Genomic DNA, 24,280 nt, shown 5'->3' with positions numbered 1-24,280 from the left:
GATGATCATATGCTTTTCTTACAGAACCTTCCTCATGTAAACTCAAAAGAACATTTGAGTACCTGTGATTCCATTATGGCAGGTGTAAAGAAAGAGAAGATGTGGTTTCCTTTGTGAAAATATAAAATGTGGGTCATTCTTTTAATATTTCCTATTTTTTTTTTGGCAGAAATTATTTCTTAGACATTGGTTATTCGCAAGGATACAGAACCTTAGATTGATTAGTATACTAAGACTGTGTTTGTATGTGTATGAACCTAAGTGTGTGCACTGAATGAAATGATCTGATTCTTGAGGTTTACAGCAAGGCCATCATTTTTCTAATTAAAGAAGGGATAGATCTTGAAAGATACAAACCAAAGAATGGGGGTGAGGTAGATAGTGTTTTTCCTCTCCTAATTGCTGCATGCATGGTTTATCCATTTGTATATAAGAGATACTATTCAGAATAGCAACAAGTATATGATAAATGTGTTGAAAATAAGTTTTTTCTTAAAGGACTCTGATCTTATGTCAGATTGGCATACTTTTATACATGTCTACCCTATAATTGTTTCACTTACCTAAAATAAAGAGGACATGAATGGTGTGACAGGGCCTCATTAGTCAGCTCTGAAAGTAAGTCCTAATATCAGAGCTTTAAGAAAACTCAGCATTGTGGAGCCCTACGGGATACCTAATAAATGTGTCTTTTCATATAATCTCTTCTTTATCCTCAAGCAAATATATTCTTTAACTAACCCAATCTAAATAAAACTTAGTAGGCTTAGCATCATTTAAATTGCACTGTCTCCTTTCTTTTGAGTGTGTTCTTCATGGGAAACGGTATTTGGAAGTGAAGTGCTTAACCTCAGGCCGTGTTCAGACTCATTTGTCTTCTCTTTGGCTAGTGCACTGATTCCTAATCTTTTTATGCTGTGACACTCTATTTTGTGTAACCCTCTGTCCCCAAGTGCTGGGTGATGCATACATACTTATATTTTAAAGTTAATTGAAATTAATTTCATTTTGAGAGTTCCACTTGCCTCTTGAGATAATCGGAGACATCGCAGAGCTTCAAAGACAGAGGTGGCGATTATTGATGTAGTGATGTAGTTACACATGAAGAAATCTGTTTAATGGTATGTGTGATGTAGTGGGCTAATCTCATTTAAATATATAGTAAGTGTGTAAAAAAGGAAGTCTGATTACCTTAAGGACATTTTAATGAGTCGTTCATCCAGCCAGGGTTATAGAGTTTATTCATTTGGAATTGTCTGAAGTGGAGTGGTCTTATCACTAGTATTTCTTTTATTATAAGGGCAATTTCGAAGGACAGACGGAAAACTTACTTCTGAGGACAAAAAAGAACTGCCCTGCTTTAGAAAGAAGCTCAGAGAGAAGAGTATTTCAGACAAGAATTATGAAAGGAAGTAAGGGAGGGGCTCCTGGGGGGCTCGGTCAGTTAAGTGGCCGACTCTTGATTTCTGGTCAAGTCATGGTCTCAGGGTCGTGAGATCAAGCCCGGCGTCCCGCTCCACTCTCAGCGGGGAGTCCACTTGGGATTCTCTCTTACCCTCCCCCTACTCGTGCTCTCTCTCTAAAATAATAAAAACTTTTTTTTAAAAAGGGAGCAATAAAGGGTATTTTAGACTATATAAAAATGAGACTGCTTATACTCCAGCTCATGGGCAAATAACGCACATACTCATCCTTCCATTCACCTCTTAACTTCCTCAGCAAATATGGAAGCCTGCTCTGTGCCAGAGTCTGCACACGCCTGGAGACGTAGTAGTGAGCCCATTGAGCAGGAAGATCTTGAGTATCCTTAGCAAAGTTAATTGATAGAGACCTGACGAATGTGGCATGTTTACAGAAAAGCTACCAAAAAGCTGTGAGTGTGAGAAAGTGGGTTATAAACAGATGCAAAGATTCCTGAGAAAAAGAGCTCATTTTGTACCTAGTTTTGCTTGCTTTTTCCTACTCCTAATGCACCTACATTGTATTTAAAAGTAGTCCTTTAAAAAAAAAAAAAAAAACTGTTTCCCCGAAATGGCAACCCTGCCTTAACCCACGCTTCTTGAGCTCTTGCTAGTGCAGTCATATGAGTTGTTGAATAAATGTACCAGTTTTTGATGATCCACGACTTTATAACAAAAGGGAGGGAAATGTAAAGTGTAAAAATAGCTGTGTGTATATCCGCCATATGTCAGCCGTCTGTGTAACAGCCGCTCCTAAAGGTACGCACACACACGTGAAGTCAGTCTGCAGTAGTGACCAGTTGGGGTTTTCTCATCCTATAAAATGAGAGTGTCATGAAAGTGTCATCTTAATGTTAAATTGATAAATCAACACTGCTTCTTTAAAAATCTAGCTGAAGATCTCTGGGAGTAAAGGAACGTGCACACTCATCTGAAGGGGAGAAGTTTCTTTGATGTTCAGATTCCTCCCCCCACCCCCAACCTACAACAATGGGGGAGGAAGAAATTGGGGAATATGAAGTACTAGAGGCTGTGGGAGATACAAGATGAAGAAGAAAGTTACTAGAAAGAAGAAAGGGTCCACCTCAAATAAAAGCGTGGTTCATTTTTTTTAAAATTTTATTATGTTAATCACCATACATTACATCATTAGTTTTTGATGTAGTGTTCCATGATTCATTGTTTGTGTATAACACCCAGTGCTCCATGCAGAACGTGCCCTCTTTAATACCCATCACTGGGCTAACGAATCTCCCCACCCCCCTCCCCTCTAAAACCCTCAGTTTGTTTCCATATGATCCTCTCCATAGATGCAGAAAAAGCATTTGACAAAGTACAGCATCCTTTCTTGAGTAAAACTCTTCAGAGTATAGGGATAGAGGGTACATACCTCAATATCATAAAAGCCATCTATGAAAAACCCACAGTGAATATCATTCTCAATGGGGAAAAACTGAGAGCTTTTCCCCTAAGGCAGGAACACGGCAGGGATGTCCACTATCACCACTGCTATTCAACATAGTGCTAGAAGTCCTAGCCTCAGCAATTAGACAACAAAAACGTGGTTTATTTTTTATAGCATTGGCTGCACTGGAAATAGCAGAGGAAAGTACTCTCCTTTGCCCGGTTTCTTTCAGCACCTGGTAGACTTTTCCTTCCAGGCGTTAGAACTCAGGTTAGTACCATAGTTCAGTAAGTTATAGGCTTAAATGGTGGCCCAATGATAATAGAAACAATAACAAATTAACTACACTTAATGAACATATAGAATATTCCAAGCACTGTGCCAAATGAGTTATCTCGTTTAATTCCAACAATCCTATTGGGTACCTAAGTATTATTATTTTTCCCTTTTATCAAAGGGAAACCCCAAGGCTTAGAACAACTAAGCCAATTATCCGAGGTCACTAAGATGACATGGTGGAACTAGATTTTGAACCCAGTGAGTCTGACATCAGGGTCCGTGCTAATCATTCCACTGTCCTACCCTCTATCCGAGCTAACCTGCCTCTCACGACTAAACCCAACTCCAGTGCTTGCCTTATTTTCAGGGAAAATTATGTGTGCCAAGTTCTGAAAAAATTGGAGCCTTCCAAAAGTTTTGGAGCATAAGTGATCCCTAGGCTGACAACTGCCCCTATTTATTTATGATTTGTAAAGCACATTGACTTGTCTAATTATAGAGTTCAGATTATAATGTATATTAGCTTTTTTTTTTTTTTTTTAGGATTTTATTTATTTGACAGAGAGAGACACAGCGAGAGAGGGAACACAAACAGGGGGAGTGGGAGAGGGAGAAGCAGGCTTCCCGTGGAGCAGGGAGCCCGATGCGGGGCTCGATCATGACCTGAGCCAAAGGCAGTCGCTTAACGACTGAGCCACACAGGCGCCCCTTTGCTTTTTTTCTTTTTTCCCATTTGCTCTTTTATGCTTAAGCCTAACCATGGACCCTTGCTGAACTTGTATAATCCGTAGGGTGGCAACAAATAGGACAGAAGGGAAGAGTACATGAAAGAAAACTTAAACCTCCTTTAGGAGTTGTGATAAGCATTTCCATCAAGAATAACAGAGTATTGGGGCGCCTGGGTGGCTCAGTTGGTTAAGTGTCTTCCTTCCGCTTGGGTCATGATCTCAGGGTCCTTGGATCCAGTCCTGCATTGGGCTCCCTGCTTGGCCCTCTGCCCCTCCCCACCCCTGCTCATGTGCATGCACTCTCTCTCCTTCTCTCTCAAATAGATAAATCTTAAAAAAAAAAAAAAAAAAAAGAAGTATTAAAAGACAAAAGGGTAAATATGAGTGGGATCAAATAAATGTTGTGGACCAAGCAGAATTCCCTTAAGGTTTTATTACATGAGTAGGTTACTAGTAATGTTTTGAGGTCAAATTAATCACAAAACAGAAATTACAGTTAGAGGGGCGCCTGGGTGCCTCAGTTGTTAAGCGTCTGCCTTCGGCTCAGGTCATGATCCCAGAGTCCCGGGATCGAGCCCCTGCATCGGGCTCCCTGCTCTGTGGGAAGCCTGCTTCTCCCTCCCCGGCTCCTCCTGCTTGTGTTCCCTCTCTCGCTGTGTCTCTCTCTCTCAAATAAATAAATAAAATCTTTAAAAAAAAAAAAATACAGTTAGAGTAAGAACCTAATATTCTACCTTTGAAGGTCAAAGCTTATAATCTGTTGTCCTAATTATTTATTGCTATGTGGGATGAGACACTAGATGTTGTAAACTTTTTCTGTGGGCTGTGAATTTATGTTCATCTAGAACCTCATGTTGTCAGTTTTGTCATATGGTTGGTGTAAGTCAAAGTTTACAGTAAAAAATACTTGGGGGGGGGGTGGTAAGCTACGCTAGAATACCATAGCCTTTCCACAGTATTAGAAGATTGTATTTCACCCCGAGTATGGAAGAAACGCCTTCCATTTCAGCCAGAAAATTCACGTTGTGGCTCTTCCCAATTTGTTGCTTGGTCAATGGCAATTGCAACAAAATTGTTCCCAGACTCTTTCCTAGTCTGGGCACCAGATTTTCCAGAATACTACAAAATGTACTTTTTGTTTTTTTGTGTTAGGCCAATAGCCCAGGAATTTGCTGCTTGGTAAACATTTGGAGCTATGCACATAGTGATCACCTTGGTTTTGTGGGTCTTCTAGGCAGTAGGCCCTTGGCTTTTATGGGAGTACAGAAGGGAACATTTTCCCACAACTCTTCCCACAGCTTGTTTGTTCTACACTTTCAGTTTCTCAGAGCTGCTTGTTCTGTGGGGCCTCAGGGCAGGCTGACGGATCCCCAAGAGCGCAGGGTAATGCTCTTAGTTGTGTTTTAGTATGGTGCTCAGCACATGTACCCTTATGGCTGCACATTTCCCAATACTAAAACAGAACTCTGAGAAAGGCAAAAAGCTGTGAATAGAGTGTAATTTTATTGTGTATGCAGAATTAAAAATTTTTTAAATTAAAAATGTCGGATGAGCGATTCCTTGCAGAACTGAGTATGTACCAGAAATGTAAAAACTACGTGCTAGTAACAGTAAGCCAACAAGCTGCCACCATCCATCAAGAAGATAGCCTATTTCTGTGTCATGAAATGTGTCGTTGGGTGAACTCTACATTCTGCATGTGAGAAATCTGAGTAAACATTGTATAAAAGATTAACCAATTCATGGAAAAAAATAGTGATTGTGTAAGACTGTGTTAGAGGCATTCAGAGTGTGAAAATGAGTGAGGCACACAAAGGCTCCAAACTCCCAGATGGCTCGAAGATGAAATGTGCATTCAGGTAACTCTGCTACGGGCTAGAAAGTCTTATGAAGAGTGCCGAGAGAAAGAGATTAAAAGTTTCTGAGACGTTCTTTCCAGCCGGGAGACTGTGGGAAGGCTGGGTGGACTAGGTGATCTGGCCCGTGCAGGATAGGTGGTGATTTCCCTGTGCAGGAGCCGAGGGGAGAATGGATATGGCAGGAACTCTAGGCAGGGGGGGATAACAACCAAAGACGTGATAGTGGAAGCCTGGTCTAGTCTGGGAGAGAGCAAGTTGCACTTGTGGAGGGTACAAGGAGACGAACGGAGAGACGGAGTAAGGAATGGCCTGTTGGAGCCAGATCACAGAGAACTGTAAATGCTAAGTTGTGTCGTTTGGGAATCTCAGGTTTTATAGGCATTTGATGTTTTTGAGCAGAGTGGTGATAGAGCTTGAGCTAGTTTCCTGGATCAGTATTAATAATGTCATCAGAGCACTGCCAGGACAGAAGCAAGGAGATCAGTTAGAGGGCTGTTCTGGTGATCCAGATGGAAAGTGGTTGTGGGTGTGGACCAGAGTGAGAACGTAGAGGAGGGCAAGATAATCAGGGAGCAGGCGGAGTCCTCAGGTATGGCAGTTAGAACTTGATGGTGAAGGTAATGATGTACAGTTGTGCTTTGTGTAACCCGGACATCCAGAATCCTTGTTGAGGGGCAGGATAACGTGGGAAAAGGGCAATTGGTGTAACAGCTTTTTGTTTGTAAAAGGTAGGCTGAGGACCACCTGCTTCCGAATTTTCTGAGGATGTGCTATTTGAAGTCTGATGCCAAGGCTGCACATGTTGTAATAACCTTTCTAGGCTCCAAAGCGTGTGATCACTGGGTTAGAATTCCAGCATAATGAGACCAAGGAGATTAGTCCAGTTCCTATATAGACCTCTTAATTTTGCGATTGCACTCCCAACTCTGGCTGACCTATCTTTGGACAGGAGATAGGGTGAACGTAAAGATAGTTCGGTGTAACACATTTATTTCTGCTGAAAAACAGCCCCAAATATGCCTGAGTTTTAGCAGATCCCTGTGGTCCCTTTTGCATATTAAAGATCACAAGTATGTACAATTCTAAAACCCCTATGGGGTCTTAGCCTCTTCGCTCTCAAGAATTATTGAGACCTCGGTGCCTTGGCAAAGCTGGAGATGTTATGAAAATAACGTGCAGTTCTCCTCAAGCAACCACTAATGGGAGGTAGGTGGATGAGGCCCCAAATGCTTCCAGTTCTAGCCTGAGTCAGTTCAGGCTACCCACAGTGGTTGCTGTTTGGATAGCTCTTTTTGTGGGTTGTCTCTTTCCCTCTCCCACTTCCTCACTCTGCCACTAGCATTTTCTGCATTCACCGCTTGAATAAACCCTTTACACTGGGGGAATCCAAAATAAGGCAGAAACTATTTGTTGACATATATTTCCTTTACTGACTCTCTTATACCCTTTGGGAGTAGGAAGAACTCTTTTTTTTCTTGTCCACATTTTTTACCCCTCCCTAAGAAACTGTATTGCTAATAAATACAGGAATACCTTACTAAGTGAATCTTTTTCAAGCTGTGCAGTTAGCTATATGTCCAGGAGTGTGGAGAGTATTCATTTTTAAGGTTTATGAAATCTAGAGGCTTGGCACTTTAGGATTGGAAGAAGCTCAGCTATGGGTAGGTAGTACTGTCTGCCCTAAGTACTAACAGATAATGGGTAGTCAACAAGGCCCTTAAGCAAGACAAGACTACCCAGGTAATGTCCCCCAGGCTCTGAAATAATTCTCCATTTACTGCTGCCTCACGCCCAGACACTGACTGGCTTACAAAGCCATCCATATTCTGTCTTCACACTGGCCATTACTTGTCACTAGCTGAGACTTCTTCGGCTCCTTGTCTTCACTGTGCCCCCACCCACCCACCCACTCCTAGTTTCCTCTTAGCTTATGCTCCCAGCCACACGCTCCCCACTGGAATGCCTTTGTTCCTCTTCTCTCCCTTTCATTGGAACCTCTTACACTCTCTGGGAAGCAGCACCGTGTAGGAGAAAAGAATACATGGTCTTTGGAATCAGTCCAAACTTTGAATCCTGGATCTGCCATTTATTAGCTGGATATGGAGAAAAGTGCGTAGTAAACTTTCTGTCCCAATTTCTCCATCTATTAAATAAGGATAATAACTCCTAAAAAGTTAAGTGAGGTGATGTATATAAACACCTTTACAAGGTTAGATGTGATGTAATATGTCGGTGAGGCAGGGGTGGATGACGACTATGTGTTAATTGTCTTTTATATTCTACGTGGGTGTTCTCAGCACATCTCTCTGTGAGCCTGAGGACTGTGGTCTCCTCCAGCTCAACCGTTTATCCTGTTCAGTGGTGGTTCTCCTCCCATCATGTAGACCACATTTTTGTTTTTCATAAATTTTTCTAAATTTTTTTTTTTTATTATCTAGAGTGTTTTGGGGTGTTTTTGTTTTTGTTTTTGACTCTGAAAGCAAAATAGGACAATACACCTCCCTTAGGAGAGCTTGACTTTGAATCTTCACATTTTTATACTTTGTACTGACCATTTAAGGAGGGCTTAATTTAACATGTTTTGACTTTTTGGGGGTGGGGGTAGGGGGGTTCCGTAACAAAAGTTTGAGTTTAAATATGTAGGTCTTAGTCCTCCCAAACTCTTAGTATTTCAGTTTTTAAAAACAGGCTGAGTGAGTTTGATGTAGAGAAGATGAAAAGAATGAAAGAAACCATCCGTCAGAAAGACCCAAGACTCCACAGATGGGAGGGGTAAAAAAAGAATTTAAAAGTATTACTTTTCTGTCCCTTCTCGGGTCCTGCTCTCTGAACGTTTTCTCCCCATGCTGGAAACCATTCTTCTTAAAGTAATACTGCTGAGGTGACTTTTGTTCCGAGGACACATCCTCCTTCTCTAAGATTTGAAGAATTAATTTACAATTAAAATTCTCCAAAATTGGCTTCTTTTTTGGGTTCTCCAGTCTCATTAAGTTTTCCAGAGGGAAAATAATCTTACTCTCCTTCATTTTCTTCAGACTGTGGTAAGAGGATGGAAAGAGAGGACAGTCTTGATCCTCACCCTCACTGTGTCGCGGCAGGGTGGCCGAGCACAGCGGATGCCCTCGCCCTGGTGCCTGGTCAGCCACACGTAGCCCCTCGGCAAACCGTCTTTGGATCGGACCGACCACACCTGCTCCTCGACCAGCTCAGCTACCTGCTTTTCCTTTCAGAGACAGGATTAGATCTCCAACTGTTTTAGTCTTAGGGGTTCCTAGCAGTCAGCAAGAAGCGAGAGGAATATCTAGAACGCACTATCCAGTACAGTAGCCATCAGCCACGTGTGGCGTCTGAACTTCAAATTGAAGCAAATTTAAATAAAATTCAGTTCCTCCGTTGCACTGGCTGCATTTCAAGTACCCAGTAGCCACCATGGCTAGTGGTTACCATATTGGAAAGCACAGGTAAAAAATTAACACAGAAAGTTTAGTTAGAAATCACTGGTCTGGAGATGAGATTTTCCATAAGGACAGCCTCCCCCCCCGGCCCCCTGCCATAGGGACAACTTTGAACAACTGTTTTTATTGTTATTGTTGACTCCTGTATATCCCTGTTTTTGTTTGTTTGCCTTTTATAGCTCATTGGGTTTATCTTTCAAAGGACAACTCTTGTAAGAAACTTATTTATGGTCTTTTAACTTAAGGGAACTAAGCATTTTTTGGCTGCGAATAACAAAACAGTCTTCTAACATTGGCTTGAATAATAGGCCTTTACTGTACTCCAGAACAAGGGGTTCGTACAGTGTCGGTGCTTGGCACAGCTGCTCATCGGCGTTCTCCACGACCAGGCTCGCTCTGTCTTCCCGTTCTGACGGGTCCCCAGTGTGTTGGCGGGTCTCCTTCAAGACTGCTGGGTTAACGCAGTTCAGAGTATCATCTTACCACCTAATGAAATAAAAAAAACCAGGAGAGAGGTGGCTCTCTTTGGGCATCTCTCTTTTTATTGAGGGACACTTTTTTTTTTTTTTCAGAAGCTCCCAGCAAACCTTTGTTGAGTCCCAGTTTGCTAGAACTGAATAATCTGCCCATGCTGTAGGAGAGAACTTGGAAAACAGATACTTGGCATTTTTAACCTCTGTAATGCTAGGCTGGCTCTGCTGGTAAAGAATGTAAGCCCTGTGAAGACTGAAGTTTTTGTCTGTTTTGTTTGCTACTGTGTCCCCAGCACCTGGGATGGTGCCAGGTGCTCAATAATCGTCTCTTAGCTGAATTAATGAATATTAAGAGAATGTTCCATAGTTGTCCATATGTACCATAGAAAAGTTGTCCATAGTTGCCATAGTGTGCCTTTAAAAAGAACCTTGCATGATGAAGACACGTTACGCTCCTATCTTCTAGTTTTTCTCTTGTAGTGGCTTAAACCAGGCTCCCCTGATTGATTGGCTCTCAGATTGAACTCTTAGATGACCAGAGGCTCCTTACAATGTTTAGTAAGGCAGTATCAGACCCTCTCTACTGTTAAGATACCCCTTTGTTTTTTAATCAGTGTACAAAATACAGGCCGGGTTTGAGTTGGGTGTTTAACCTTTTTATATAACAATTTAAACGACACAAAGCTTGCACTATTCAGTCATTAAAATGAGTGGCCCCAGACCACTGTTTGATGTGATGTCCTGTGTTATGTTACTCCCTTTGGACTCGGTTTGTGGATGGGGAATATTGGGATGTGGACATCAAATGGGTGTTCTGAATTCTCCCAGTTAGGCTCGCATCTCAAAGCATCTGGCAGCTGGGTTAATGACATACCCGTTTCTCATTTTAATCTGGTGGCTTAACTAAGATCCACTCAGCCAGACTGACCAACTTTATACGACCCTTCATCCCACTGCTGGTTTCCTGGGCCCTAATCTGGGTTTAGGCTGCTGCTGACCAAGCCATTGGGCAAAAGGCTGAACTGGAATTTCGAATTCCAGGCCCAATGTTTGTGATGAACATCGGAAATGCTAAGATTGGGCAGATAACTGTGTGGTAGCAGACTAAAGAAAAGGGTCTTTGCACCATTAATAATGTATTATTCACATACTTTGTCATAGACGGGACATTTTAAGGAATTATGACATTTCTTTTTGGGTTTGTTTCTACCAACACAGTCATTGGACTCACCATCATTTTGTCTCACTATTTTCAGGTGTCTTATGTGCTCCTAAATGTGGCAGATGGAAATAGTTTCTTGTTGAAAGAGATGAGCCTCATGAGTTGGATTTTGAGTATGTCCCATGTATTTCCAACGGAAAAGTTCCATTGGAATATGCAACCAGTATTCTTCTCTTTATATTTGATTCTCTGCACACCCTCTTAATGCTATGGCCGTATTGATTCCCTCTAATGTATTTATAGGCCTTGTTGTAGTTATTATTACTTGAAAGAATTTGAGGATTTGATCTAAAGGGAATAATGGATTTTTAAATATTTCTTCTGGTTCTTGCTCAGTGACTTGTATAGAATAGTACTTCATAATACTATTCATTGAATTAATTGGCTGGAAATGTTCTTGGACATGTTCCTACTCTGAGCATTAATATATATAGGCACCTAGTACCTTTTATTCTAATAGGTTGCTTCCCCCCCCCCCCCACCCCCCGCCTTGGCTTATGTGGTAATAGAGTGTTTTGCTTAGTTTTATCACCTTCCCAGTCAATGATCCTTCTCTTTCAATCTCATTAGACCTAAATATATATTTTAGATGTGTAACCTTGGCCACATTATGTAATCGTTTCATGTCTTAGTTTTATTATTGATAAAATGAGAGCCATAAGAATACCTGCCTCTTAAGATTGTCAAGGGTAAATGATTTAATATATGTAAAACACTTAGCAGAACCAACATTTATTTTGGAACTGTACTTGGTCAATTGCAACTGTTGGTTGACTATGGATACAAAAGTTGGGCAAAATCACGGAACCATTTTGTGAACATTAATGAGCTCTATGGAATTTACAGTAAAGCATGTTGCATATGTTAGATGAAAATTGTGTGCTACACATCCTTTAATAAAATTTGTAATAAATTATGTACAGATATGTACATGCACAGTATTTTTGTTTTAAACATTTACCATCAGGTAACACTGCTGCTACTTTTGCTCCTCAAGCTTATGGATGGTTCTCTAGCATATGGATAATGTCTGGATGTAGCTTGTAGCAGATGCTGTTGGTATCCTACCCAGATCTCCTTTACTGGGCCAGTGCATCCATCTCCCAGCTGCTGCGAGTATTGGCTGCTAGTAACTCACACCTGTACCCTTCTCCAGAGGCCTGCCCTTGGCTGACCATAATTGCCTCAACTAAATATGTCTGGGAGAGTATGAGATCACATCCCTACCCCCTCCTGTTCCCTAGGGTGGCTCATAGCCAATGACTGTACAGGGGTATAGCAGCCCAGCCCCCTTGCCTTTGGACTGGACAACTTCTGTGGTTTAGTACATGCTCTAGAGTTCCTCAGTGGATCAAGCGGAGGCTGGATTTCTGAAACCGTATCTTTGCCTAGCTCCTTCCCAATTCTAGCTTGCTTTTTTTTTTCACTCCTGGTTTCTCCTGATAATACTATCTGTAATTAGGCATTCAAGAAATGCCATCTCAGGCTCTGTTCCTAGGGAACCTGGCCTAAGGTGTTGCTAATTTCCATGCCTCTGTTGTTTTCTTAGTTCAACCATCACTTATGCAACTGCCTACCTATATTAAATAATCTCTGGCTTAATTTCTTTTTCTTTTGCTTTGTTTTGTTCTGCTTTCTTGGTTGGATGTTACCCCTATTCATATGCCATGTCTTTACATATTGAAGGTTACTCAACATTAACTGTCCTTGATCATCTCATATAGCAGGTTGTTTCAGCAAAATATTATGACAAATACCCTGGATTTTAAAATCTGAAAATTAGTTTTAAATCCTGAGTCAATTATACCTCCCTCTTAGGGTGGTTATAAGAATTATATGAGCTCTTCTTTTGAAAACACCTAGCACTGTGCCTGGACCTAGAAAGTGCTTAATAAATGGTAGGTGTTTGGTAACTACTATTTTTGAAGAGAATTGCCCAGTCCAGTTGAGATGCCACCTCTCTTGCTCTCATCCCGCTTAAGGAGTACCTCTCTCACAGTGCTTTATTTTTTTTTTTTCTATTTCTCCCAGAAAAATGTGGGCTTCTTAATGTCATCCAGTGGTGTGTTGGCCTTCAGGGGAAGAAAAGACCTGATGATAGCTGTTGTTGATTTTGATGGTGAAAATATTCCCACCCTGTCCAGTTTTGAGCTTCCAGTATGGTGTCCTTGAACACAGAGTTGGAAAGAGATGCACACGTTTGGCCGTTGCCAGTTAGTGCATGCCGACTCCAGTCCTTAATCTCTGTGCCCCTAGCACTTAGCACAGTATATTCAATATAGGAGCTAAATATTCAATGGATGGCTAACATGTAGTTACTGAACTTAAGGTTAAGACTTGATCGTATGCACTAAATTGTTGAAATACCTTTATCTAATTTTTGTTGTATAACCAATAAGCCTCCCTCCCATCCCCTAACCCAACCCCCATACAAACACTGCCTGTGCTATTCATGAATTGAATGAAAGTAAAGGAAGCAGTCATCATGATGTAGTGGGGAATGCCCATGCCCTCCCTGGATAGGTTGTCTACTCAGATGCAAATCTCAGTTTTGTGATTGACTAGACATATGAATGGGGATTACTCACTTCACCTCTCTTGGCCCCAATTTCCTCAGACAGTTGGACTGGACAGTCTCTCCAGGTCTTTCTAGTCTCAAAATCCATAAAGCCTAATTAGTGTATAATTTCACTTCCTCCTTCCCTCATTTCCCTCATTCCTGTACTGAGCTTCAAGTTATATATTGTGCTGGATATTGGGAATACAAAGAAGAATAAGACGTGGCCCTGGCTGATGAGAATCTCAGTGTCTTTTGTGAACACCCCGTTATACCAAGGCCATGAGGATGCTCATTTGCCAAATGGGTTTATGCCAATGTATCAAGATTTTAATTCATCACAAATTTCAGCACTTTGATACATGAAGGTATTGTGCTAGTAGTTTTCACTTTCTAGATGAATTAAACAAGGCTGCCCTGATCAGCAAGTAGTTCTTTTAGAAAATATCAAGCTAATGTTCATTGTCTGGGAAAAAAAGCCTCTCTGAACAGCTAGGTTACACTGCTCTCTGAGTTAGGCTCAGACTCAATTTATAAAGAGTGGAGTTTATTTTGGGCTAGTAAGCAAAATCTGAAAACATTTTGAGTTTGAATCTAAAAAGTATCCTGGTTTTTCTCACATATTTTGATAAGAAAGGTATGAAGAATGACTCCTCAACTTTGGTGTTCTTCTTCAAGGCCACATCCACCTGTTGGCTCTCATGCCTTTGTTGTCATCAACCATGTTTTCTGCACTTAATTTTTAAAAGCTACACTGGTTTCCAGTAGGAATTACTGTTGAGTGTTCCCAACAGTACTGTTCAGTGTTTTTTCAGTTTCTGAATGCTGTTTTTAAAAAGAGAATTTGTTTTGTTTTTGACAGGGGCTGATAATATCCGGAAATATTGGAGTCGCTACTACCAAGGATCTCAAGGGGTAATATTTGTATTAGACAGTGCCTCTTCAGAAGATGATTTAGAAACTGCTAGAAATGAACTGCACTCAGCTCTTCAGCACCCACAGTTATGCACTTTACCCTTTTTAATATTGGCCAATCATCAAGACAAGCCAGCTGCTCGATCAGTCCAAGAGGTATGTCTCGTTAACGTGACAACTCTTTGTCTTGTTTGTTGCACTTTTGCTGCCACCTTGGAATCTGAAAACTTGCCTATAATTAGGGATATGCTGGTTATGTTGTTTTTCCACATGAAACCGTAATTTTCTTAGAAAGTAGAAAGATTATATCAATCTATAGAAATTATTGTTTCTATATCTTTCTCCACGTGGAAAGCATAGGTTTTTTTAAAAAACTGTTCAGTGAAGTTAGAGGACTTATCTGAATATTTTTCTCATCTAATTTCTCATCCGAAGGCCTGGTTATTGAACATTTTTTACCCTGCCAGCTTACTTAGTTCATTCTTTTCTCCAGCTTTTCAAGGAATGCATCGTGCGTATTACCATGCATCATTTGCCCTCAAATGTCATGTTCTTGTCCCTCTGAAATGCTCACTGTTGACTAGAAGCAATGAGTCCTAGTCTGTAACCAGCCAGGCTGAAAATTGATGTCTTATCTTGCAAGTTCCATGCCACCAAATACGCTTTAATATGGACCCATTCTTTATCTTCCTCATTTAATTTCATTTCTTAGCTTGTATCTCACCTATAAAAACATGAGCCTAGTTCTGGGGGAAAAAAAAATTCAGTGTCTCACCCAGCAGAGTTTCTGATTCATGGATACTAAAGGAAAAACATAGGTGAATAATTTTTTAAAACTTGAATTGTAGTGAATTTTAACCTAAGCACAGTGAAATACACTTCTCATGTATTCCTTTACACCTGTAACTTTCAGAATAGGTTTCTCCCCCTCCTTCAGAAAATTCTGTGCTTCCTTTAGTGACTTCAGAATAAGATAATTAAGAGGAACAACCCTACCCTTTAGTCTGAAAAATTGGATGAGGAGTCCAGGACATAAGATGTTCTAACTCCAGACTTCTCTCACACTTAATGTGGGATCCATTCAAAAAGCTTTGTTCCTTCGCTGTCTTCTCATCAGTAAGATGGCAATAATGCAGTTTTTTTTTTTTTTCTTAATAAATGAGTGGGATGATTTTGGATAATTCACTTTGAAGTTGAAAGTACTAAGCAGTAGAAGAGGTACTACATAGAGAATTTTCATTTAAGTTTTAGGAAAATAGCAAAGAAGGCAAGGGTTTCTTATTAAATAGAACTCATCTATCCTCTGTTGCTTCCTTCAGCATTAAGTGGTCAGCAAGCATCTTTTCCCTTTTTAGATTTTGTGAAATCTAGATAATATTAAGTAATTAAGATAAAAACAAAGCAATGCAAATCTATTCAGAGAGTCATTAATGTGCAGATCTTCAGCTTTGTGGTTGTGGTGCCTCCTGATTTGTTCTTAAGGCTTTGGGTAAATCTTTTAACTTCTCAGCACCAGTTTTTCTGTCTGTAGAATGGATGTAATAGTATTTAATGATGGGTAGTTATGAGTGTTATATTAGTTTATAATTATAAGGTACTTGCTGAAAATGCATTGTTCTGAGATTCATTGTGGGAAATATAGGTATGAATACAAATCGATATAATGTTTTGTACATAAATAATATGTAATACATCTATAATAAAACATATGAAATACATATACAAGTGACCTTATAACTTCAAATCCCTTTTTCAAGTTATTTACAATAGCTGATTTTTTTTTTCTTTTAAATTTAAGGAACTGTTTTCCTTAGACATAAAATTGAAACTAATTTTTCTTGAAATCAAATTCACAACTCAGGGTAATCCTCCATAAAAATTGAAGACTGTCACATCGAAGAAAGGAAGCTTTTAACAGTTAGTTGCTCTGGAATATGCTTTGTGTGTGTTGGCTAGCTATCTTTCCTAGGAAACGGGCAAATATCTTTTTGTGATTCATCTTTTACCGAGACAGAGACTGTAAATGTAGAAAAAAAATGTAATGATTTGAAAATTATTCAAAACTTGTATATACTGGAATATGTATGACTTTGACTTTCTATTTATACCAACTTTAAATGAATTTTCCTCAAAATTTTTGCTTGTAATGGAATTTGCAAACACCATTTTGAGGACTGCTTAAGGCATTTTCCCTATGGTTCTATAAACACATCTGTACAGGTGCATGTTAACATTTTAGACTTTAATTGAAGACATGGGCAAATTCAATTATAGATCTTGAAGTTTGTCGAAACATAATGAAGTACTCATACTTTGGATTTGGCAGAAAAAGAAATGGAAGCTTCTTATTTTACTCATTGCTTGAATGAGAGAGAGGTTCCTCAGTATAGTGATGTTATGATGCCTTGTTGAAGTATCCCCAGAAATGTTTTAGGGATTAAATCAATATCTTATTAATAAGTTAACATAAAAGTGAAATTGTAAAAACTGAATCTTAAACTTTTAATGAATGGTAATCTCAAAATGGTTGGGAGGAGGCATGGGTAGAAGAGGGGGTAGAAGATTAAAAAGTGAAAAAACTTACATGTTATTTGAAATATGTTTAGAGGTGGTCATCTGTTTACTACTCCTCCTTTCCTTATTACAAAGGTATTACGTGCCCTGTGCTCTGTTGCTTTTAAACATTTTTATTCATTTGTACCTGCTGATTTGTGTGCACTTCGTGTAATTTCCAAATGCTAAAAAAGATGAGTTTTCACTTTGCAAAATACCTGTGAGTCTGAGGCAAAAGTTTGCTCTTACAGAATCAAGGGAAATGTATTCAGTTTACCAAAAGCACTGAACAAGTCTTTGATGCAGTTAAGAAAAGACGAGGAGTCATAAGGGCTCATTGATTCCTCCCTTCCTCCCATTGAAATTATTACATTTTGTGCTTAATGCATTATGTAAAAAAATTGCAGTTATTTATCCTGTCACTTGAGTAAAACTTTAAGAATTCGTTTATCACTTAATGAGGATAACAGGATATTGAGTTCAGAAACTGGTGAGATCCCAAGGAGAAAGCTGAATTATCACGGGGATTGCAACAGAGGAAGAAAATCCCAGGAGGTTGTATATTTAGTCCCCTCCTCTGCTCTGAGTGTTGGGATGTTTGTGTAGAGGAGTTAAGAAAGGAAGACAATGGTTAAAATTACTTTGTAACCCACAGACAGAGGGCAACATGCCCAATTATTTTGTTACCCTTTTAGAATGCGACTGGAGTCTTGTACATTGCATAGTTTGCCTTCTATAATAAACCTGGTAATGACCTGTGTTTAACTTAGAATTTTAAGATTTTACGTTTTGAGAGTTGATAGTAGAAACATGTTTCTTAACAAATAATTTTTTTTTTTTTTAATAGCAAAACACTGGGAAAAAGAACACCCTTTACATACTGTCTGAAAGCCAAGCAGTTCTTGCAACAGATGTTTGTTGTATTCACTTTGGGGAGGTGTAGTTACCACAGTTTTCCAGAGCTTACTCCTATCAACTATGTTTCTCTATAGAAAGTATAATATAAAAATCTATAATTAAGTCAAGGGGCCCACTTGATTCATTAGGGAAAATTCTAGTCCAATTCAAATAATAAAGCTCTAAAACAAGAATCATCTTAAGGGTAAATAGGTTGGCTTTTTATTTGTATTGAATTGTAATTGTATCTAATTTGTTTTACAACTCCCATAGGAGAGCATACTTCAGTTCTGAAGTTATTTAATAGATCAGGAGGATTTTATGAGAAGTTAAGTTGATAGAGTAGCCAATAAATGTAATCCTATTTTCCCTCTACACAGTTGCCGATTGGGACTCTTTTACTTCCTAGCTTTTTAAGATCATATTTTTGTTTTATTGGGCATTACCATGTCTTATAAAATGACACATTTTATCAATGTGAAAGAAACAGTTTAACCTTTTAGCAGTCTAGTCTGATTGGATATTCGTACATGTCCTTAATTCAAAAGTGTTTAACTTTTTTAGAAATAGTACATCAAATACTGAGTCAACTCTGTCAAATATTTTTGAACTCTGTCAAATATTAAAAAATGTGGAACCTGTGAAATAAAGATTTTTGAAGTGAAATTATAAGGTCAGATTACTCTTTTGGTTCCATGCCTCATTAATTATAGCACAGGAAGATCCAGCTTTTAAATTAGGATGTCAGCACTAAGGTTAAAATTTGTGATCAGGCATTTCTCAATTTTCTTGTAATTGTCATTCAGTTTGTTACCATGATGTACATAGAAAGTGGTGTTCTATTGGAAAAGAACAAAATATAAATGTGAGAAGAGTATTTGCAAGTATGTCTATGATGATATAAACATTACTGTTTTAGCCCATGTTTTGTTTTGATTGTAAATATCCATATTTTTTGAAAAATACTTTTCAATATTCAGTGTATCAGGAATACTTTATCTAGTTCTCACTTCTTAGTCTATAGACATCTTCTGGAAGAGACTGCTAATATGTATTTCATATTTGACCACTACATTGACTTATAATTCTTGTTTATAGGTAATTATTTCTAAATTGTATACTTTTTCTCCTTCCTACAAAGGGGCAGAGAGTTTGGAAGGATTGAAATGTTTGGACACTGTCTGTAAATAGTAAGACTCTCATTTAAAATTTTCATTCTATATTCATACTGCTTAACAGTGGAGTGGTGTTTTTTGTTTTGTTTTGTTTTTTTTTGGTATCTCTGTGAAGTAGCGAATATCGTCTCTGATTTTACATGACAAATCTTTTATTGGAAAATACAAAGCAGCGTTTAAGTCACATAACATACTTAGCTTAGTTTATTATTACTCTCTGTATATGGAGAGAAACGTGTGTGTGTGTGTTTTTGTACAATAATGATTGTAAAGTGCCATATACTTTAAATCTTAGGAGTCTTCCAAGTATCTTGACCTGTGTCTTGGCAGCATTTTAGAATACTGATTTGATTTCACATGGAGCAGTGTACATACCTATTGTGTGAGCAGTCTGAAAATTCCCTTATGGGACGTATACTTATTCTAAAATGATATGGGATACGAATTATTTTTTTGTCCATTCCTTACAGATGTACTTTACTCTGTTACAATTTAATCTTGGGGAAACAATGAGAGGGTTTGGAAATCTGTTTTCCGTGGAATGACTCCGTGATCTCCTGAAAATGTTTACTAACGTGCAAGAGAAGCTGAAAATAACCATCTTTTCAATAGATACATTTATAGTAATGACACTTTTGTATTTTATTTTTTTATTTATTATTTTTTTATAAAGATTTTTATTTATTTTTTGACAGAGAGAGACAGCGAGAGAGGGAACACAAGCAGGGGGAGTGGGAGAGGGAGAAGCAGGCTTCCCTGCCGAGCAAGGAGCCCGATGCGGGGCTCGATCCCAGGACCCTGGGATCATGACCTGAGCCAAAGGCAGACGCTAAATGGCTGAGCCACCCAGGCGCCCCGACGCTTTTGTATTTCAAAGAGCAACTTTTAGCTGAATACCAAAACAGAATATTTTATTGTACATTCATGTACTTACTAAATATGCACTCCCTGAAAAAAATGAATTTGTATATTTGATTTCATCGATTCTAAATCTAGGCACTTTGATCTTACCATTCAAGGGAACTCGTATACCTGTATTTCTTGCCCCCACCAAGCAATAATCATGAGAATGTGCCCTACCTACTGAAAATTAATAAAATTCCCATTGACGGGTGGTACATCAGAAAGGTCCATCCTATCGAGAAAATTATTTAGTTGGAATAACAAAGTATAATACATTTTAAAAACAAAACAAGAATTCATTATGTTCTCTTATAAAACCCCTATTCCTTTCCACTTTCTTCTTTAGTCGCTCACACGCATATCTTTGTTTTCTGTAAAGCTGGCAAGTTTTGGAACCTCTTCCAATTCTTACTCTTATTTACTGTGCACATCCAGACGTTTCACTACACAATTCTCCCACTTCTGCAGTACCTCTCAGTTTCCTGATTGTTCACATCCCCAGATCTCCCTCTTCCCCCCTATTCCTCAACACAGACCATTAGGAACCAGATTTCATATCTTCCATGATACTCATGTTAAAAACCAGTACTGTCTTCTAGTTCCTTCTAGAAGCAAGTGAAACGCCACTGATCTCGTATGTTCGTGTGCTTGGTAATTGAATTCCGTTCTCTTTTCTCACTCACGTTCAGCTACTGCTTGCAATTTCTGTTGCCCTGGGAAAACCACCTAACGATTATAGGTGACATCAAGAAGTTTCCCTGAACATTGAAGGCGGAGCTGGGTGTCCTCCTTCTGACTTCCAAAGCCATCTGGGCATATCCAAATCATAATACTAGCATTAATTGCCTGTAACTTTTCTGTCTACCCCTCAAAGTTGTAAGCTCCTTAAAGGACAGGAATTCTGGCTTGTATAAGTCTCTGTGCTTAATTATATGTTGTTGGGATGAGTACGACGTTGGAGTCTTCCGTACGTGCCTGTGCTTTCCTCCGGGCTTTAACGTGATCAACTTCATCCAGATTGCTTACCTCCACCCAGTCTGATTCCTGTTTCCTCTGCACCAACCCTGACCTTTGAATATTACTCCTAAATTTCATCTTCTGTAAAATCTCACCACTCTGACCCTGTTAATAGTTTCTCAAAGCTTTAATCCTCTAGCTACCAGATTTACACATCTTTATTTTCATGTATTTTTATGTACTTTTCTGTGTTTGTCCACTTGAGGACCTTGCTTATAGTAGGTTGCTGTTTCCTTCCCAAAATGTGGCAGGACGTCTTGACTGAACAGTATTCCTTTAATATGTTTTTATTAATTGCCTGTATTTTAAGTATATAGAGTTTATTTGGGTTACTAGCAGAGCAAAATTTACTTTTTATATTTCTCACATGGAGACTGGTATATGATGAAGCTCTTTGGGCACATAATTGAAATGGTTTTAAAACAATAAATTCAATTTATTAAGAACAAATCTATCTTTGTCATAAAATTGTTTTACATTAATGAAACTTTATTAAAGGGTTTTTTCATTTCTTACATTTAACATTTTTCTTTACATACGCAAATATTTTACAATAATGAATCGTAACTATACAGTTAGATTTTGACTTTCTCTTTCTGGGTCTTTTTTGTTTTTTTTTTTGTTTTTTTGTGTTTTTGTTTGTTTTTTAAAGATTTTATTTATTTGACAGAGAGAGACAGACAGCAAGAGAGGGAACACAAGCAGGGGGAGTGGGAGAGGGAGAAGCAGGCTTCCTGCCGAGCAGAGAGCCCGACGCGGGGCTAGATCCCAGGATCCTGGGACCATGACCTGAGCCTGAGCTGCAGGCAGACGCGTAACGACTGAGCCACCCAGGCGACCCTCTGGGTCTTTTTTGAAGCAGTAGGTATTTGAGTGGTTGTAGTGATGAACTTCACCCTTTTTTCAATTTTGTATTTTGTAAAGATCAGTCTTTTATTAACTCTCATTCAAGAAAGCCAACAAATGATTCTGAAGCAAAAGTTCACAGAACAATTTCCTTGGCCCTAGTTCCACTTATTTATTTACTTATTTATTTCATTTGCAAAAGAAAACTCAGTTTACTACACATTCCATGGTGTACAGAGTTAATAAAACATTTGTTGAGTTAAATGAATTTGAAAATAGACACATGGTTAATGTCAGTAAGGTGCTTTGAAGATAAAAAGCACAATAAGCGTTAGTTATTATCATTATGATAATTATTTTCATTATTATTATTACATAGTGTCTGCTTAAAAATACCTTTGGTTACTCTGGGATGGCTGAGGCTAATGAGAGGGGTTACCCTGCTGGGTTTTATCCAGAACTAAGGAGTTGAGACATAATGCACTGAGGTTTTGGTTTTTTTTTTTTTTTAATAAATCAAGAGACAGTTGTCCTTTTTCCTAAAAATAAAATAAAATAAAATCTTGTAATGCAGAAGCATTGGAACTCGTTTTGAAGAGTTGGAATGTTATATAATCTTGAAAAACGGTATTTGAGGAATAACTGCAGGTCCTCTGAAGGGCTCTAAAAACATAGGCATTGATTTCTAACTAGTCAGAACCCTTTATTTCTTAGTTAACTAATTACAAAGTTGTATAGAGCTCAAATTTATAATAAAAAAGAGAAGAGGGCATAATTATGGGAAGAACATGTGAAAGCTTAATTATCACAAAAATGAAAAATTATATCTTTGGGAAGTTATCAAAATGTAACTAATTGCATGAATTAACTCCAATGAGAATATTTCAAGGAGGATTATTCTTTAGAAAGACTTTAAGTTTAAGCCACATTCCTTACAAGAAAGATACTATAACGATCGTCATCACAAATCAGAGAAAAGGAAATACTGAAACATTTTAACAGGCATCTGTATGAAAGGCCACCGTCCATCCAGCCTCATAATCAGGAAGACATTAGTGACATGTCTGAAGAAGACATTCCCTAATATTATTGCAAATTAAATAAGAAAAGACCTCAAGAGAATGAAAAGAGAAAAGGTGCCTGGAGCCAATGAATTACAATTGACAACCTAAAGGCAGTTGAAGAACCAATTGCCGGAGTGATTGCGAAGCTATTCACAGTGTGCAGCAGACAGAGCCCAGCAGAAAGCTGGAACAATGCCTTCAGTTCGGCGATATTGCTTCAAAAGAAGGGAAAGAGGGGAACGGGGAAGAGCCACTGACCCCGAGACCAATTTCCAGGCAGCTGCACAAACTATATACTGTAATGAAAGGTTTTGGCCAGTAATCACAGCAAAGCCAGACTCCAGAAAATCTAGGGAGCCAGCAAGGTTTGTAATGAGGCAGACATCCTTCACTTAAAGCAGGGGAAAAAAGCAGGTAAGAAAACCAGTCAATTTTTGGTAGTGGCTTTGAAAAGCGCTGCTCTATTAACACAAATATGAAAATCACAGATTTTTGGCCTTCTTTCCTTGAAGACCAAAAACGTGCAATGAAAGATACCTGTTTTCATCTTTTGAGATGAATAGAATACTCTGCTCCTTAGAAACTGGAAATTATCTCCTTGCTGCTTTTGTTTTTCCTCTACCTGTGAATCACACGTGCCTTTGCTGCAACAGTGAGCTCGCCACGTGTGGTACAGACCGTAGGCTGCCAGTCGGAAGTAGCCGCTCGTCCAGTGTACGCGCGCAACGCTGGTAGAAGTGAACTAACCCACCCCTAAGTACTTTGGCTATGGAACCTCTTTTCCCTTTGGTTGACGGGTAATCTAGAATCTCTTTTTCTTTCTTTAGTAATATCCCTTGACGTAGACCTCCACGTTCAGCCACGACTCTTAAGTATTTACATAAGACCTTGGGAGAAGAGGGGTATCGAGTGATTTCGAATGAAGGCACTGTATAGACTTCCAATACAAGCGAGAAGTCTACTGAACTAAAGCAGCATCTCATTTTGCAGAGACCACGTAGTTCTCCCCTGACTGTCCTATTAAGATCTTTGCTGTGTTTGATGTCACCGTATCCAGTAGTGAAATGGAAATTACCTTCTTGGCTAGAAATTCTGAAATCGAAACTTGTACACATAAATCTCTGACAAAATAAAATGACAAGTTTTCTACTAAGTTATAAAGGAGCAGTCAAGTAGGGTTTCATTTTGTTTTATTTAGGCTTAGAATGTAACATATTACAGGGTCTGGATTCATTGTGTTAAGCGTGCTGTGCATAGATTGAGTTTACTTTCATTCCACACCTAAAATAAGCATGCTCTCTAAAGAATGCTTAGGTAGTAAGCAGTCCCATAAAATAACTGGAATTGTTTTCATCAGTGATAAGTGAAACTCACTAAACCTTATGGGAAGAAGGTTCTGCGTATGAACCGTGAAATAATTTGGAGGTTCCATAGAACATCATAATTTTAACATGTAGAATTTGTAAAATATG

At 38.8% G+C, this 24,280-nt stretch overlaps 1 protein-coding gene across 1 annotated transcript in view; it reads left to right on the top strand.

Moving 5' to 3' along the window:
* ARL15 (ADP ribosylation factor like GTPase 15) overlaps window positions 1–24,280 on the top strand; it is a 394,619-nt gene that overhangs the window by 181,959 nt on the left and 188,380 nt on the right. Inside the window, exon 4 of the mRNA XM_032395357.1 lies at window positions 14,301–14,509. Within this exon, the coding sequence (XP_032251248.1) occupies window positions 14,301–14,509 (209 nt within the window). The remainder of the gene's footprint in view (window positions 1–14,300; window positions 14,510–24,280) is intronic.

The sequence above is a fragment of the Phoca vitulina genome, unplaced genomic scaffold, assembly GCF_004348235.1.
Source record: "Phoca vitulina isolate PV1807 unplaced genomic scaffold, GSC_HSeal_1.0 scaffold83, whole genome shotgun sequence".
Classification (NCBI taxonomy): domain Eukaryota; kingdom Metazoa; phylum Chordata; class Mammalia; order Carnivora; family Phocidae; genus Phoca; species Phoca vitulina.
The sequence above is the reverse complement of the archived record's forward strand: the minus strand, read 5'-3'. Positions and strand labels throughout refer to the sequence as shown.